An 18,928-nucleotide genomic window follows, 5' to 3' on the forward strand; every position below is an offset into this window, starting at 1 on the left:
CCATTAGAATAACAGATTTGAAAAGATATTCCAAAATTAGTTTCAGATTATAGCTTAAGAGTGGGTTGGAACATCACAGTGGGCGATGCATTGCAGCAGCCAGCCTAGTTGGCAGTAGAGCAATGGCGAATGCATTGAAGCCCAGACCTAAAATCAAACTGTAAAAAGACAGCCACAGAACAAATAATAAACTGAGTCAAAAGGCAAACTTCGATTTTACATTTTTATTTAGGCAATTCCACAAAAACATTTAGCTTCATAATGTGCTTTTGGCTACCTGATGATTGACCAGGTAGCTCCAAGAACACAATAGGAAGAATTACCAAGTGATATAGAATTTTACCTATTTTGTATCAACTCCAAATTGGACATTTTACTTCTCACTTAAATTGTGAGCAGTTCAAAGAGGGAATAATGAACTATAATTAAACATTTTTGCCAATTAACCTGTGTTATTAATAATATTTAGATGATACAGCCTGTGTCTTATTTTGTACTTGTAGACACTTAATCTCACAATATTTTTAAAAAAGTAACCATCTACTTCTGTTTCAGTTACTGTTTGCACTAAATCTATGAATTAAGAGTATGTTGCATGCAGAAAATAATTTCTTCAGCTATAAAAAGGTAAACACTGTCCATTTTGCACTGTTCAGTTTAATTCTCAAATCATTAAAATTTGAATCAGATTGCTTTCACTCCTGAGAAATAGTTAACAATATCTGCTAGTCTGAAATCATAGAATTTACAGTGCAGGAGGCCATTTGGCCCATCAAACTCAGCTCTTGGAACCCTATCACAGTAACCCAGTAACTCCACCTAACCTAAAAGGTAATGTAGAATGGCCAATCCACCTAACAGCGCATCTTTGGACTGTGGGAAGTAACTGGAGCAACCGGAGGAAACCCACACAGACATGGAGAGAATGTGCAGACTCCACACTGTGACCCAAGCTGGGAATCGAATCAGGGACACTGGAGCGGTGAAGTGACTGTGCTAACCATTGTGCTACTCCACCACCCAAAACATCCTGAATCGTATATATTAGGATGAATGATTTTTTTTTTAAATGGCTGGCATGAATGTTGTTTTCTTAATTATAAATAGAATTTTTTTCTCTCTCTGGGTCTGTAATGTTTAGGAGGTCAATAACTCCAGACATGTAACAAACATCTTAATACTAGAATTCCTAACCAAAAATGACAGACGTCTCAACAATTATTAATAGTCAAAACTGCTTCAGAACAGAAGATTTTATAAAACGCCCGATAAGTCATTAGCAATGCTCCTGTTTTTCGGCAAACATACATAGCATTTTTCTGATTTCCATGAAAAACAGATAATCACAAATGAAAGGCAATGCTGTCATGTGCGTTGCCACTTCAAAATCACTGTCACCCACCAAATGCACTAAGTAAAGTCAAAAACGCCTTCCACACATTTAAACAATACAGGTAATTAACAAACATTACACCATTGAGGATGTAAAGTACGTGCATGTTCTGTTTTTTAATCTAACCTTTCAATAAAACAGTGAAAGGACATGGAGTGTATGCCTTGCAAATAGAGTATGGAGATCACATTCGCAATTACGATGTCTATTACGCTTTAATTTGCTAACCAGAAATATGGTTACATGTGGCTCACATAATGGACAACATTGTTCTGATTCATGCTCTTATCACTGTTTCTATTACAGTTTACATGCTTTTACACCCTAGTCTTTAAACCATACTACAAATTCCTATTTGTCTCCTTAATAAAATCTTATTTAATTGCAAGATTAAAAAGCAAAGCCCTCACGCCCCCAAAACCCCCAATCGAACCGTAGCAAAAATTAACTGAATTAACTAAAATAAACTGACACCGACCCATAAATATACATTTAGCTTTGATCAATTATTTTAACTTTTTAATAACTAGGTCAGAGAAACCATCGCCAATTGGGAAAAACGTTGAGTAACTTCTCTTTCAAAATAGAACATTGTCTCTCCGTATTCGATTATGTCTTCGAAAGAATTCCTAATGTGAAAACAAAAAATAAAGTTTGGTGCAAGGCCATTCTGCAGAACAGTCCTTAACTTAGCGTAAATTACAAGGCACTCACAGTTTCAACATTATACATTTTCCACATGTAGGAAGTAGGCAGCATAGTGGTATTGTCACTGGACTAACAACCAGAGACCCAGGATAATGATCTTGGGACCCGGGTTTGAATCCCACCACTCAATAAAATATCTGGAATTAAAAGTCGAATGATGAGCATGAAACCGGGTGGACCACCTGACATCGAACCAGGCACCGGAAATGAAAATGGCAAATCCAGCTCTGCCGACCCTGCAAAGCCCTCCTTACTGAGGGCTTGTGCCAAAGTTGTGAGAGCTGTCTCACAGACTAGTTAAGCAACAGCCTGGCATAGTCATACTCTCAGAATCATACCCTACAGACAAGGTCTCAGACACCACTATCACCATTCCTGAGTATGTGGGCAGAGGTGGCAACACAGTGGCATACAGTTGGGAGAGAATCGCCCTGGGAGTCCTCAACATCGACTCTGCATGGCATGATGTCTCATAGCTTCAGATTAAACATAAACAAGGAAATCTCCTGCTGATTACCACATACTGGCCATCATCAACTGATGAATTAGTACTCCTCCATGTTGAACACCACTTGGAGGAACCACTGAGGGTGACAAGAGGGACTGATGATGGACAATTAAACAACTCACTGGACGAGGAGGCTCCACAAATATCCCCATCCTGAATGATGGATGAGCCCAGCACATATGTGCAAAAAAACAAGGCTGAGGCATTCACAACAATCTTCAGCCAGAAGTGCCGAGTGGATGATCTATCTCGGTTTCCTCCAGAAGACCCCAGCCTCACAGATGTCAGTCTTCAGCCAATACGATTCACTCCATGTGGTATCAAGAAACTGCTGAAGGCACTGGATACTTCAAAGGCTATGGGCCCTGACAATTTCTCCGCAACAGTACTGAAGACTTGTGCTCCAGAACTTGCCGCACCCCTAGCCAAGCTGTTCCAGTACAGCTACAACACTGGCATCTACCCGGCAATGTGGAAAATTGCCCAGGTGTGCCATGTACACGATAAACAAGACAAATCCAATCCAGTCAATTGCCGCCCTATCAATTTACTCTCCATCAGCAAAGTGACAGAAGGAGTCATCAACAGTGCTATCAAGCGGCACTTACTCAACAGTAACCTGCTCGCGGACGCTCAGTTTGGATTCCACCAGAGTCACTCAGCTCCTGACCTCATTACAGCCTTGGTTCAACAATGGACAAAATGCTGACTGCCCTGGACATCAAGACAGCATTTGACAGAGTGTGGCATCAAGGAGCCCTAGCTAAACTGGAGTCAATGGAAATCAGGGGGAAAACTCTCCATTGGTTGAGGTCAATCATCTCAGCTCCAGGACATCACCGCAGGGGTTCCTCAGGGTAGTTTCCTAGGCCCAACCATGTTCAATGGCTTCATCAATGACCTCCTTTCCATCACAAGGTCAGAAGTGGGGTTGTTTGCTGATGACTGCACAATGTTCAGCACCATTCGCAATTCCTCAGACAATGAAGCAGTCCATGTCCAAATGCAGCAAGACCCAGATAATATCCAGGCTTCGGCTGACAAGTGGCAAGTTACATTCACGCTACACAAGTGCCAGGCAATGACCATCTCCAAAAAGGGAGGCTCTAACCACTGCCATTGACATTTAATGACGTTACTATCACTGAATCCCCCACAATCAACATCCTGGGGGTTACCATTGATCAGAAACTGAACTGGACTAGCCACATTAGTACTGTGGCTACCAGAACTAGGAATCCCACAACGAGTAACTCACCTCCTGACCCCAAAGACTGTCCACCATTTACAAGGCACACGTTTGGAGTGTATTGGAATACTCTCCACTTGCCTGGATGAGTGCAGCTCCAACAACACTCAAGAAGTTTGACACCATCCTGATTGATTGCTCCCCCTTTCACAAACATTCAAACCCTCTGCCATTGATGAACAGTGGCAGTCATGTGTACCATCTAGAAGATATCTTACAACACCAGGTTAAAGTCTAACATGTTTGTTTCAACCTGGACTTTAACCTGGTGTTGTAAGATTTCTTACTGTGCTCACCCCAGTCCAACGCCGGCATCTCCACATCACATCTAGAAGATGCTCAGCATAACTCACCAAGGTTCCTTAGACAGCACTTTCCAAACCCACAACCACTATCATCTAGAAGGACAAGAGCAGTAGATACCTGGGAACCCCACCACTTGGAGGCGCCCCTCCAAGTCACTCACCACCCTGACGGGAATATATCGCTGCTCCTTCACTGTCGCTGGAGCAACATCCTGGAACTACCTCCCTAACAGCACTGTGGGTGTACCTACACCTCAAGGACTGCAGCGGTTCTAGAAGGCAACTCACCACCACCTTTTAAAGGGCAACTGGAGATGGGCAATAAGTCCTGGCATATCTAGCAACGCCCACATTCCGTAAATGAATTTATAAAAAAGCTTTCTAAGAAGGTTTTTTAAGGGCAGCACAGTAACAAAGTGGTTAGCCCAGTTACTTCACAGCTCCAGAGTCCCAGGTTCGATTCCCGGCTTGGGTCTGTGTGGAGTCTGCACGTTCTCCCCGTGTGTGAGTGGATTTTTTCCGGGTGCTCCGGTTTCCTCCCACAGTCCATAAATGTGCAGGTTAGGTGGGTTGGCCTTGATAAACTGTCCTTAGTGTGCAAAAAGGTTGGGTGGGGTTACTGGGTTACGGGGATAGGGTGGAGGTGTGGGCTTAGGTGGGGTGCTCCTTCCAAGAGCTGGTGCAGACTCAATGGGCCGAATGGCCTCCTCCGCACTGTAAATTCTATGAAGCAGACCGGATTTGTGCATCCTTTAAACAGTGAACAAGCTAACTGACGATGATGTGTAATATTACAGTACCTGTTTTTACCGACTTCCAGTCTTTTCGATGTATACAGTCTGCGTTCCGCTACCACGAGAAGAAAATTTTGTATCTTTCAAAAGGCCCAGAATTGGGTAGTCAATTTGACTATATTGGAAAAGAAAATAAACGTTATCCTTCAAGAGCATGAGATTGCTTATTACATCTCACACAAAACAACACAATTAGAAAAGCAAAGTACTAAAGTATATATATTTTTTTCAATTATTTCACGCAAACTTTGTTGGATTCATTGGAACTATAAAGGCATTGAATACATAAGGTGCAACGTAGTGAGACACCGCAGCCTGCTTTGCTAAACCTTTTGTGACACTAAACCATCCAAAAACTAGAGACTTTAAGCTACTCCATACATGCCTAAAACCTTATTTTGAGATTGTAACCAAATTAAAATAATGGGACAATGATGTACAGGCTCCAATACAAATTCCACCCTGAAGAAACATGGCTACTCTTTCTGTCACCTTTTTTTGGACACCATGGACTCCCATCGACCCATGTTTTATTTGTTCCTCATATATACTGAGGTGAATGACTGAAAAGATGTAGGGAGAAATTTTGTTTGCCGAGCATGGTTCATGTACCAGTTTTAATTTACGTCCGGTACAGCCTGCACTGGTGAGTTGATGTATGTGTGCACATGTAGAATTTACATAGAATTTACAGTGCAGAAGGAGGCCATTCGGCCCATTGAGTCTGCACCAGCTCTTGGAAAGAGCATCCTACCCAAGCCCACACCTCCACCCTATCCCCATAACCCAGTAACCCCACCCAATACTAAGGGCAATTTTGGACACTAAGGGCAATTTTGCATGGCCAATCTACCTAATCTGCACATCTTTGGACTGTGGGAGGAAACCGTAGCACCCGGAGGAAACCCACGCACACATGGGGAGAATGTGCAGACACGGCACAGGCAGTGACCCAAGCCGGGAATTGAACCTAGGACCCTGGAGCTGTGAAGCAAATGTTAAACTCTATCTGCCACATTTTGGCCCACTATCTAACCTATCTGTATCCATTTGTAAGGTTCTTGTTTCCTCATTGCAACTTACTGCCCCACCTATTTTTGTGTCATGTACGAATTTGGCTTTGGAACCTTCTATCCCTGTATCCAAGTCATCAATATAGATTGTAAATAGCTGGGGCCCAAGGACCAAACACTGTGGCACCCCACATCCTGCCATCCAGAAAAATACCCATTTATCCTGACTCTGTCTCCTGTCCATCAGCCAGTCTGCTATCCAATATGTTATGGATTCAACCAGGGATCATATACTTTGAATCTGGTAATGTGCAATAAGGCAGGTTTAATAAACAAGCTGAGTAAATTATTTCTTATGTCAGAGTGACCATAACATGGTAGAATTTTGCATTTAGTTTGAGAGTGAGAAACTTGGGCCAGAAACAACTGTGCTAAACTTAAATGAGGGTAATTACAAAGGAATGCGAGCATAATTGCCTGGAGTGGACTGGGAAAGGAGTTTGGCAGGAAAGGCGGTTAATCAGCAATGGCATATGTTTATGAAAGTAGTTCATGACTCATAACAAAGACAATGAAGAAGGATTCTAGGGAAGGGATAGATCAGCCATGGTTAACCAAGAAAGTTAAGGATAGCATGAAACTGAAAGAAAAAAATTAGAATGTGGCAAAGATTAGTGGTAACCCAAAGGATTGGGAAAGTTTTAAAAACCAACAGGAGATGACCAAAAGAAAATAAAGACGGATAGGATAAACTCCCAAGTATTATAAAAATGGACAGTAAGAGCTTCTTTAAGTATATAAAAAGGAAGAGGGAGGCCAAAGTGAACATAGGCCACTTGGAGAATGAGACTGGGGAAATAATAATGGGAAACCAGCAAATGGCACAGGAGCTAAATAAATCCTTTGCTTCAGTCTCCACAGTGAAGGGCACTAAGAGCATTCCCAAAATACTAAACAATCAAGGGGCGAAGGAAGAGGAGGAAATATATACAATAACTGTCACTAGATAAAAAGCACTTGGTAAACTAATGGGGCTAAAGGCCAATAACTCTCCTGGACCTAATTGGTTGTATCATAGGACATTAAAGAAAGCAGTTACAGAGTCAATGGGTATACTGGTAGTAATCTTCCAAAAATCCTTTAAATTCTGGAAAGATCCCAGAGGATCTGAAAATTGCCAATTACCCTTATTCAAAAAGGGACGGAGCCAATAAACTGGTAACTATAGGCCAGTTAGCTTAATGTCTGTCATTGGGAAAAATGAAAGAGTCCATTATAAAGGATGTAATAGCAGAGCATTTAGAAGTACAGAATATAATCACGGAGTGTCAGCATGGCTTAAATAAAGGTGAAATCATGCCTGACAAATTTATCAAAATTTTGTGCGGTAGTAATGAGCAGGATATATAAGTGGAAAGCAATGGATGGATTTAGTAGATACTTGGATTTCCAAAAAGCATTTCATAACATATTGTTAACTAATAAATGACAAGAGTTGGGATGAGGAGCATGTTCAGGTTTTTTAAAAAATCATTCATGGGACGTAGGTGTTGCTGACTGGGCCAGCATTTATTGCCCATTTCTAATTTCCTTGAACTGAGTGGCTTGGTAGGCCACTTCAGAGGGCATTTTAATAGTCAACCACATTTCTGTGGCTCTGGAGACAAATGTAAGCCAGACTAGGTAAGGATGGCAGATCTCCTTCTGTAAAGCACATAAGTGGCAACCTGCCTGAGCAACCTGCAACTAGTGGAGTGCCAAAGGGATCAGTGCTGGGGGCCACTATTATTGACAATATATATTGACTTAAATGAGGGAAGTGAATCCATTATTGGCAAGTTTGCAGAAGACACAAAAATAGGTGGGAAGGCAAGTTGTGAGGATGACACAAATAGTCTACAGAGGGATATAAACAGGTTAAGTGAGTGGGCAACAATTTGGCGGATGGAATATAATGCAGGAAAATGTGAAGTTATGCACTTTGGTAGGAAAAATAAAGGAGATATTATTCAAATGGGGAAATATTGCAGAAAGCTGCAGCGCAGAGGGATTTGGGGTTCAGGTCATTAGGAAATCAAGCGGAATGTTGGCCTTTATTTCAAAAGGAAAGTCTCAAAGTCTATACAAGGTACTAGTTAGACTACACCTGAAATATTGTGAACAGTTTTGGGCCCCTTAGTAGGGAAAGATTTACTGGTATTGGAGGCGGTCCAGAGAAGGTTCACTAGGTTTATCCCAGGTATGGAAGAATTTTCGTATGAGGAGAGGTTGAGAAGGTTGGGTCTGTACTCACTGGAGTTTAGAAGAATGAAACATGGCCTTATTGAGACATACAGAATACTCAGGGTGTTTACTCTTGTGGGAGAGTCTAGGATCAGAGGACATAACCTCAGAGTAAGGGGTCACATTTAAAGACACAAATGAGGAGGAATGTCTTCTCGGAGGGTAGTGAATCTGTGGAATTCTTTACCGCAGAGAATTTTTAAATCAGTAAGGGAATCAAGGGTTGTGGGGAAAAGGCAGGAAAGTTGAGTTGAGAATCATCATATCAGATCAGTGATGATCTTTTAGTATGGCGGAGAAGACACGATGGGCTGAAAGACCTACTTTTGCTCCTAGGTCTTATTAACTTATGTTGTTCAGTCATTTCTGTCAGGATTATCAGACACCGACGGAACTAAAATTAGTGGCAAATAACTGTGGGTTATTTATACATCAGCATACAGCCTCATCAATATAATACCCCATGGGTGCTTCATTTGATGCCTTGCGCATTAGAATTTGCCGTTAAATGTTTTTGAAACAGCAAATTAATGTCTCAACGGCCATATTCATGTTGGCTAAAAACAGGACCAATTTAAGACAATTTGTACATTCAATCCGTTTTGACTGTTCAGACGGATTAATGGCAGGAAAATCAGTCTGTCAATAGCAGACCTCCAATACCCCAAATAATCTTTTACTTTCTAAACAATGGTAATAATATGGCTTACCGCTTTGTAATGATTGTGTGTGTCACATTCTTCCCTGTTGTTTGCGATGATTTCAGTCTCGAGATTTCCTGAGAAAGAGATTAAAATGGATCAAATTTATCAGATTCAGTCTGGGGTTTCAACCATAATTAATTATATTAAGTTACACTGCTGTCTCTGTGTTCAGAAGAGCATTTTCTCCTCCGAGTGAGTCTGGCCAGTGACTAGCTACTTTGGAACACCTTCTAAAGAAAGCAGTTGTTTCCCTTACAAATTGAGAGCCTCATCACTTCAGTTTAAAATGGATAACTTATAGGATTGGGCTGATAAAATGGTAGATAATATACTTGCACCTCATATATGTTGGGTAAATATAATTTCCCACAAGAGAAAGTCCAGGCATCTTCTCTGATCAGTACATGTCACTGTCATCAGTAGTTTGGGTGTAACATTGACTGGCAGCTTAACTGGACCATCTATATTAACATTGCAGCAGCAAGAGAGGCAAAAACTATTTAGGAGTGGTTCAGCTTCTGACCATTATCTAAAAGGCTCATTGAAGTCCGACTGAATACTCACCATTTCTTTAGAAGAGTTTAGCTCAATAAACCAGAGCAATTTGTAACTCTGCTACCCCCTCCAACACCAGTGCTTTGCTGTGGCTGCAGTATTTACAATCTACAGCAAATGTTCAATATTAACCAAGCTTATTTTAATAGCACCTCCGTTCATTGTAATCTCCACCACCCAAAGGGACAAAGGTAGCAACATTGTGGGAATATTACTTCCAAGCTCTGCACCATATTAACTTGGATTTTTATTATTCATTCTTCATTGTTTCTGGGTATATATGTCCTGGAATTCCTTACCTAACTCTACTGTGGGAGGAAGGACTGCAGTAGTTCAAGGAGAAGGCTAGGAGAGGTAATAAATGTACCACTGCCAACAATATAGCCACCCCACGAACAAATTAAAACAAGGGATGGTTTGACTGATGCTGCTTTTAAGGAGGAGATTCCGACATTTTACAAACCGGCTTTGTCCGGTCAATGCTAACTGAAGTGATGCAGATTGACCTCTATTCCAACAGTCAACTGATTAAAATGTTCCAGGAAATGCTTGCTGGACTGTTTCTTAAATTACATTAATCTGAATTTTACACTAATTGCAGTTTCTTTAGCTCTAACATTCTCCCTCCATTCAGTTCCAATGAAGGGTCTATGACTTGAAAACATTAACTCTGGGCGGGATCCTTCGGCCTCCCAGACATGTGCTTCTCGACAGCGGGAGGCAGCACACCGTTCATTAGTGGCGGATTCCTCTGCTCCTATCGCTATCAATGGGAATTCCCATTGACGACACACGCGGCAGCTGGGAAACCCACCGGGAAGGGGTCCACTGGCAGCAGGACCAAAGATTCCCAACGCCAGCAAACGGCTGGAGAATTCTGGCCTCGGTCTCCTGATAGATGCTGCCAGAACTGCTGAGTTTTCCAGCATCCTCTCTTCTTGTTTCAGATTCAAGCATCTGCTTATTTTAGTGTTTAATTCACTAGCATTTCTCTTCCAGGAATACCTTCCTTGAAGAGGAACTGCTCTTCTCTCCGATGAGATTTACATTCGTCTCTTTTACCTTCATTGCTTTCCACTTCCCTCTTGATATTTGATGAGGTGTTTACCAAAACTTGCTTCCACAGCCACATTTCCTTCCTCAGCGACTGTCTCAGTTCTATCCCTCATGTTTTCAATCGGACCAGGATTACAGATATTTCCGGAGTGTACGATGCTCCTCCTACTGGTGTTCTCCGAGATCCACACTCTCTTGTCATGTGCCTCCATATGTACACATTCAACCTCTCTCTCCAGCAGCACAGACTCGCCCTCTCTCAAAGTTGTTCTTGTCCCAAATTCCATTTAATTCTTTCTCTCATCCGACACCTTAACATGAAGCTTTTTCTCTACATTTCAGGTGTTAAGGAACACCAGCTTCAACAAATTGATACCAATGTCCATCCTGGCCCCTCCACACCTTGCCATCTCTCTGATCCCCTTTCTTCTTCTAAACCCAACCACCATGCTGTGTATTCACTATACTCTCCGACCTGCCCCTCTCTGATGCAGAGCACTCTGCACTCAGCAAAGGATTCAGTTTCATCTCCTTATGTCCTCACCTCAATTAATTCAGGGCTCGGCATGATGTTGAACACTTCTGTTGCCTCTGTCTCAGTGCTCACTTTGGCAGGAGTCTTTCACCTGTTCACTGGATCCTTTCACCAGTCTCCAGTATTCTCCCTCTACCTGGACCCCACCCTCTGCACCTGATCTTTATATTCTGTTGGCGTGACACCGGTCGTCTCAATTTTTCTGCCCCTCTCACCCACTCCAACCTGTCTCCCTCTGAATTTGCTGCACTCCATTCTCATAGGTCCAATCCTGAAATTGTGATCAAACTACAGACAACGGTGGCACTGTTATCATCTGGCGTACTGGCCTCTACCTCACAGAGTCTGAGCGCCAACTCTGACACTTCCCCCTACTTCCCCCTGGACCATGACCCCACCAACAAGCATCAAGCCATTGTTTCCAGGATGGCCACTGACCTCATTGCCTCTGGTGATCTTTCTGCCACAGTTTTACAGTCCGTTACAAGGTTTTAGGTTGAACATCAGTTTTGCCAAATGCTGCTCGGTTGAGCAGAAGTGTACTGGATCTGGTCTTGAAAGGGTCTCTCTCCAGAACTCTCTCCACAGATTAGCAAGTAACCTGTCTTGTTAACTTTATTTATAAGTAGCATTTGAACTTTATTGGGTTGCTTAATTGGAATTGGTGGCAGGTGTAGATAGAGAAGTTCAAGTTTTTTCTATTATTTATGAACTGTTTAAATTCATTATAAAGCTATTTCCTTGATGTTAACATGGTTAATTCTGTGTTTAAATTAAAGTTTGTTTTAACATAAAAGATACCTAATGGTCAGTCATTATTCCTGGAGTGAAGTATCCTTTCCTCACACTTTTAGAAATTAAAATAAAATTTTGGGTTCTCGTCCTGTTTCCGAACAAAGGTTGGGATTTTGTCCTGACAAACAACAATTTCCAGTTCCTGATCCTAACCACATCCTCTTCACAATGGGTGTCCAATCCCTCTACACCTCCATCCCCCACCAGGAGGATCAGAGGGCTTTTTCCTCGAGCAGAAGTCTGAACAATCCCCCCACCACCACTCTCTTCCTCATGGCTGAACATGCCTCATTTCCTGCAAATAAAAGGTGGCCCACATGGGCCCCAATTATGCCTGTATTTTTATGGGATATGTGGAACATTCCTTGTGCTAGTCCTATTCTGGCACACCCGCAACTATTTGTCCTTTACATGGATGGCTGTATTGGAGCCGCTTCATGCTGTCATCTGGACCTGGATGAAAGTATTGATTTTTCTTCCAATTTTCAACCCCGCTCACCTTCACATGGCCCATCTCCGACACTTCTTCCTTTCCTTGATTTTTGTCTCCCTTTACAGTGATAGACTGACCACCAATATTCATAATAAATCCACTGATACTCACAGCTATTGCGACAACAACTCCTCACACCCCGCTCCCTGTAAGGACTCCATTCCAATCTCCCAGTTTCTCTGCCTCTCGCGTATCGGTTTCGATGATGCCACTTTTGAAAATGGTGCTTCGGAAACGTCTGCCTTTTTCCTTAACCGAGATTTGCCTCCCAAAGGGCACTCAACTGGGTTTATTCATTTCCCGCACCTCTGCTCTCACCCCTTCCCCTCCCTCAAGAACCATGATAGGCTTCACCTTGTCCTCACTTTTCACCCCACCAGCCTCCGCATTCAAAGGATCATCCTCCACCATCTTCCCCTCAATTCCCCCTGGTCAGCATTCTCCAAGCACCACTCCCTCTGTGACATCTTGGTCCACTCTTCCTTCACACCAAACTCCACATACCCTTCCCGTGGCACCTTCCTTTGTATCATCTGCCCCTGTACCTCTTCCCATCTTACTGTTCAAGGCCCAAAAACCCCTTTCAGATTAAGCAACGTTTCACTTGCAACATCCTTCTATTTGATTTACTGTATCCGCTGCTCCCAATGCTGTCTCCATTACATTAGGGAGACTAAACACAAACTGGATGGCCACTTGGTGGAACACCTTTGCTTAGTTCCCTCAACCTTCCCTTTGCTTCCCATTTTAACTCAGCACACTTTGCCCTCGTGCCCACATGTCTGTCCTTGGCCTGCTGCAATGATCCAACAACGTCCATCGCAAGATGGAGGAGCAGCATCTCATCTTCCGGTTGGGCAGGTTGCGGCCCTCGATCCTCAACATTGAGTTCAGCAACTTTAGATTTTGACCTTTCTCCTCCATCTTGAATCTCTTCTCTTTTTATTCTCCGTACATGTATTGTCTGAATGCAAAACACTTTGTCCCCCTCTCACAACAGTCCATCTGTCATTTGTTCTTAAAGTTGTTACTTTTTGTTGCAGTTTCTTTTGCTCCAACATTCTCCCTCCTTTCAGTTCCAATGAAGGGTCTATGATTCAAAACGTTAACTCTCTGATTCTCTCCTGATAGATGCTGCCAGACCGGCTGAGTTTTTCCAGCGTCCTCTGTTCTTTTTTCAGATTCCAGCATCCGCAGTATTTTGCTTCTTATACATTAATCTAATCCTGGCTAACTTACTTTGAAAATTGCTGACACAGCTGTCTTGTTACGCTCTTGACGTAGCATAAACTGCTTCCTTGATGTTCACTCTAACAAAGGAAGGTTCAGACATGGAGATAACTTCAACACATTTATTAAACTATTTACAATTCTCCTACTTGGATTTGCCTCTACTGTTAATCCTTCTGTAGCTACTCAGACTGACGAACCAGTCTGCTAGAATCCACATGGTGGGTGTGATGTTGAATCAACCCTGTGTCTGTACTCATTGAGTGTCACTGGAAAGAGGAAGATATATGGGTTGGTGTAATGCCCCTGTGGTAGTGTCACCTCTGTGTGTATCGTGAATGCCCATTGGTCGTGTCCTACCTTACTGACCCATTGGCTGAATGTCTGTGTGTCATGTCTCTGGTGTTTCTCTAGTGTCTAGCTAGTCTACGTGTATTTACATGAAATGAAAATGAAAATCGCTTATTGTCACGAGTAGGCTTCAAATGAAGTTACTGTGAAATGCCCCTAGTTGCCACATTCCGGCGCTTGTTCGGGGAGGCTGGTATGGGATTTGAACCTTTCTGCTGGCCTGCCTTGGTCTGCTTTAAAAGCCAGCCATTTAGCCCTGTGTGCTAAACCAGCCCCTAACATTAACCACTTATGTATCTACAGTAACGCACATCACCACAACAGCTTTATTTAGTTTGCATAATGTTTCTTTCTCCTCGTCATTTTTCAATTTTGATGCCGTTTCACTCGTATTCATTTAAAAAAACAATTTAGAGCACCCAATTCTTTTTTTCCCCAATTAAGGGGCAATGTAGTGTGGTCAATTTACTTACCCGGCACATCTTTTTTGGGTTGCAGGGGTGAGACACATGCAGACACGGGGAGAATGTGCAAACTCCACACGGATAGTGACCCGGGCGCAGGATGGAACCCGGGTCCTTGGCGCCGTGTGGCAGCAGTGCTAACCACTGTGCTGCCCCACTGTTTTTCATTCAGAGTGTGGCGTAGAGTTGGAGTCTGATTACCTGCTTGTTAGGTCCGCCAATACACTAGGTCTTTGTGTTAGCTGCTGAATGCTTCCTGAAATTACACCTTCAGTATGTGCTCACACTGTGCTCATTCATAAATTAGCAGTCACACTGCACCAAGGCAACTTCCTGGAATTAGATTCAAATTAATGTCGAAAAGTTTGGCAGTCCCTGCTGCTGTGTTCAGCTTCCACAAAATGGAGTGTGCAAGATTTAATGTTATCATACATTCCTAAATTACAAAAACAGATTGCCAAGTTACCTGCCTGCTTAAATTATGCATCACGTGATATATAATCACGAATTAGGAGTAGGCCATTCACCCCCTTGAGCCTGCACTACCATTTGATCTGACTTCAGAACTATGCACAATGTTCACACCATTCACGACTCCTCAAATACTGAAGCAGTCCGTGTCCAAATGCAGTAAGACCTGGACAATATCCAGGCTTGGGCTGACAAGTGGCAAGTTACATCCATGCCACACAAGTACTAGACAATGATTATCTCCAACAAGAGAGAATCTATCCATCACCCCTTGACATTTACTTACATTGCCATCGCTGAATCTCCCGCTCTTAACATCCTGGGGGTTACTATTGGCCAGAAACTGAACTGAACTAGCCATATGAATACTGTGGCCACATTAGCAGGTCAGAGGCGGCGAGTTCAGCATTGAGTAACTCACCTCCTGCCTCCCCAAAGCCTCTCCACCGTCTACAAGTCACATATCAGGAGTGTGTTGGAATACTCCCCACTTGCCTGGGTAAGTGCAGCTTCAACAACACTCAAGAAGCTTGATGCCATCCAGGACAAAGCTGCCTGCTTGATTGGCACACTTTTCGCAAATACTCACCATCCATCACCCAAGAACAGTGGCAGCAGTGTGTACCATCTACACAATGCACTGCAGGAACTCGCCATAGTTGCTTAAAAAGCACCTTCCAAACACATAACTGCTACCATTTAAAAGGGCAGCAGATACATGGAAACATCAGCATCTGGATAGCACAATGGCTTCACAGCTCTAGGGTCCCAGGTTCGATTCCGGCTTGGGTCACTGTCTGTGTGGAGTCTGCACATCCTCCCAGTGTGTGCGTTGGTTTCCTTCGGGTGCTCCGGTTTCCTCCCACAGTCCAAAGATGTGCAGGTTAGGTGGATTGGCCATGATAAATTGCCCTCAGTGTCCAAAATTGCCCTTAGTGTTGGGTGGGGTTACTGGGTTATGGTGATAGGGTGGAGGTGTTGACCTTGGGTAGGGTACTCTTTCCAAGAGCCGGTGCAGACTCGATGGGCCGAATAGCCTCCTTCTGCACTGTAAATTCTATGAAAGCCACTCACCCTCCCAACTTAGAAATATGTTGCTGTTTTTTAACTGTCACTGGGCCAAAATCCTGAAACTCTCCTGCTAAAAGCACTGTGGGTGTACATACGCCACATAGACTGCAGCAATTCCAGAAGGCCACCCACCACCACCTTCTCAAGGGCAATTAGGGATGGACAAGGCAGCGAAGCCCACATCCCATGAATCAATAAAAAAGGTTATTCAGCCCGAAGAGACAGGACAAGGATGAAGCAATTGCAACCATCTTCTTTTTTTTTATAAATTTAGAATACCCAATTCATTTTTCCAATTAAGGGGCAATTTAGTGCAGCCAATCCACCTACTCTGCACATCTTTGGGTTGTGGGGGCGAAACCCACGCAAACACGGGGAGAATGTGCAAACTCCACACAGACAGTGACCCAGAGCCGGGATTCGAACCTGGGACCTCGGCGCCATGAGGCAACAGGGCTAACCCACTGCGCCACCGTGCTGCCCAATTGCAACCATCTTCAACGAGAAATGCCGAGTGAATAATCCATCTCAGCCTCCTCCCTGAGATCTCCAGTATATGAAGATAGACTGGAGAAGTTGGGACTGTTTTCCTTGGAGAAAGAAAGGCTGAGAAGAGATCTGAAAGAGGCATACAAAATCATGAGGTCTGGAGAGAGTAGGCATGGAGAAGCTGTTCCAACTTGTGAAAGGATTGAAAATGAGAGGGCACAAAGAAACAAGAACGACATGGGAAGAAAAGAATTCACGCGGTGAGTGGTTAAGGTTGGATTGCATTACTTGAGACCGTGGTCGAGGAAAGTTCAAACAAAGCATTCAGAAAAGAGTCGGACTGTTGCCTGAAATGGGAGAATGTGCAGAGAACAGGAACAGATGGGAGAATGGCACTCGGTGAATTGCTCATTTGCAGAGTTAGTGCAGACACACTGGGCCAAATAGCCGCCTACAGAGGTGTAACAATTCTGGAAAAATCACAGGTGCCAGTCTTGAGTCAATTCGACTCACTCTGGGTGATATCAGGAAATGTCTGAAGGCACTGGACACCGCAGAGGCTATAGACCCCGACAGTATTCCAACAATAGTATTAAAGATTGTGCTCCAGGACTTGCCGCACTCCCTAGCCAAGCTGTTCCAGTACAATTATAACACTGGCATCTATTTGACAATATGAAAAATTGCACAGATGTGCCATGTCCACAAAAACAGGACAAATCCAACCCAGCCAATTATCACCCCATCAGTCTCCTCACTATCATCAGCAAAGTGATGGATGGTGTAAGTGCTATGTATTGGCATTTACACAGCCACAACCTGCACACTGAAGCTCAGTTCAGGTTCCGCTAGGGCCACTCAGCTTCTGAGCTCATTACAGCCTTGGTTTATACTTGGAAAAAAATGAGTTAAACGCCAGCGGTCAGATGAGACTGACTGCCCTTGACATAAAGGCAGCACCTGAACCAAATGTGGCATCAAGGAGCCGCTGGGAACCAGGTGGCAAACTCTCCACCGGCTTGAGTCATACCTAGCACAAAGGAAGATGGTTTTGGTTGTTGGAGGTCAATCACCTCATCCCTGCAGGAGTACCTCAGGGTAGTGTCCTCGGCCCACGGATTTTCAGCTGCTTCACCAATGATCCTCCCCCCATCACAAGGTCAGAAATGGGATGCTCGCTGATAATTTCATAATGTTCAGAAGCATTTGCGACTCCTCAGATACTGAAGCAGTCTGTGCCAAAGTGCAGCAAGACATAGATAACATTCAGGCTCGGGCTGAAAATTGGCATGCTTCTCCCACTATCAACTTCCTGGGAGGGATTACCATTATCCACAAACCTAACTGGACCAGCCATATATACACCATAGCTGCTTGCTGGTAATTCTGTAACAGGTAACTCAAAGCATGTCCACCATCTACACTGGCTTAGCCAGTGATGCCCACATCCCATCAAATTATTTTTAAAAGGACAGGGGGCTCACTGCACAGGCCTATGCCACAGAGCCTCACAATGATCAATTCTATTACAATCTCCACTCTGCTGTCCCTCACTATAGTGTGTGGCAGTAGTTAGTTACACAAAGTATTGGTGAAGTTTGGACCGATGCCAGCAAAGTGACGTCAGGCATATTTGATAGTACCTTGTTAGCAGACTGTTGCCAAGCAATCAATGTTCAGTTGGCGACTCTAAATTCTAACTTTGGTCCTGACCTACATGGGGAAACTGCTCAATCACCTACTCCCTAACTGCATTCCACAGAACACTGCTATGCCGACCCAGAGCCACAACACTGTGTTGGTTCCATAGCTGATTCAGTGCTGAATTAATTATTAACCTGGCTTGATAGTGCCAATGAAATCAAAGAGAAGCCATGTGATACTACTCACCTCATCCTTTTGTTTAATGATGGTATCCTTCTCACTCAGGCTATGGTTGTATTCCATCAATTTAATATTCAAACTGCTGGAATGGTCATGTCCTGAAGACATTTCACGTTTCATGGTGCCGATTTGTGACTAAAAGAGAACAAAATGTTACATTCAAACAAAAGTCTGGTCTGGATGATAATCAGGCTGTTGAAGATAGGCTGTCCATAGTAGGATGAAAGTAATCAAGACTTTGTGTGGTAGTTTGCAAGGACTAAAGGGGTCAAACATGGGGGGCGCGATTCTCCGCTGCCCACGACGGGTCGGAGAATAGCGGGAGGGCCTTCCCGGCAATTTTTCCCGACCTCCCGCTATTCTCCCCCCCCCCCCCGGCCGCCCCACGACACGAATCGCTGCTCGCCGTTTTTTACGGCGAACAGCGATTCTCCCCTGGCCGATGGGCCGAGTTCCCAGGCCTTTACGGCCGTTTTCACGAACGCAAACACACCTGCTCTCACCGTTCGTGAAAACGGCCGCCAAATGCAGTCCCGGACAACCATGGCACCGATTGGCACGGCCGCACCACGGCCGC

The 18,928-nt window shown here is 43.7% G+C and overlaps 1 protein-coding gene across 2 annotated transcripts in view; it reads right to left on the reverse strand.

Moving 5' to 3' along the window:
- Positions 1-209: 209 nt before the first annotated feature.
- Positions 210-18,928, reverse strand: part of pof1b (POF1B actin binding protein) — a 100,231-nt gene continuing 81,512 nt past the window's right edge. For both annotated transcript variants that reach the window (XM_038775107.1, XM_038775106.1), the window contains exons 13-16: positions 18,358-18,486; positions 8,964-9,031; positions 4,964-5,072; positions 210-2,022 (exon numbers count right to left, since the gene is read on the reverse strand). In XM_038775107.1, the coding sequence (XP_038631035.1) occupies positions 4,970-5,072; positions 8,964-9,031; positions 18,358-18,486 (300 nt within the window). In that variant the 3' untranslated portion in view covers positions 210-2,022; positions 4,964-4,969. The remainder of the gene's footprint in view (positions 2,023-4,963; positions 5,073-8,963; positions 9,032-18,357; positions 18,487-18,928) is intronic.

Source organism: Scyliorhinus canicula, chromosome 17 (assembly GCF_902713615.1).
Source record: "Scyliorhinus canicula chromosome 17, sScyCan1.1, whole genome shotgun sequence".
Lineage (NCBI taxonomy): Eukaryota > Metazoa > Chordata > Chondrichthyes > Carcharhiniformes > Scyliorhinidae > Scyliorhinus > Scyliorhinus canicula.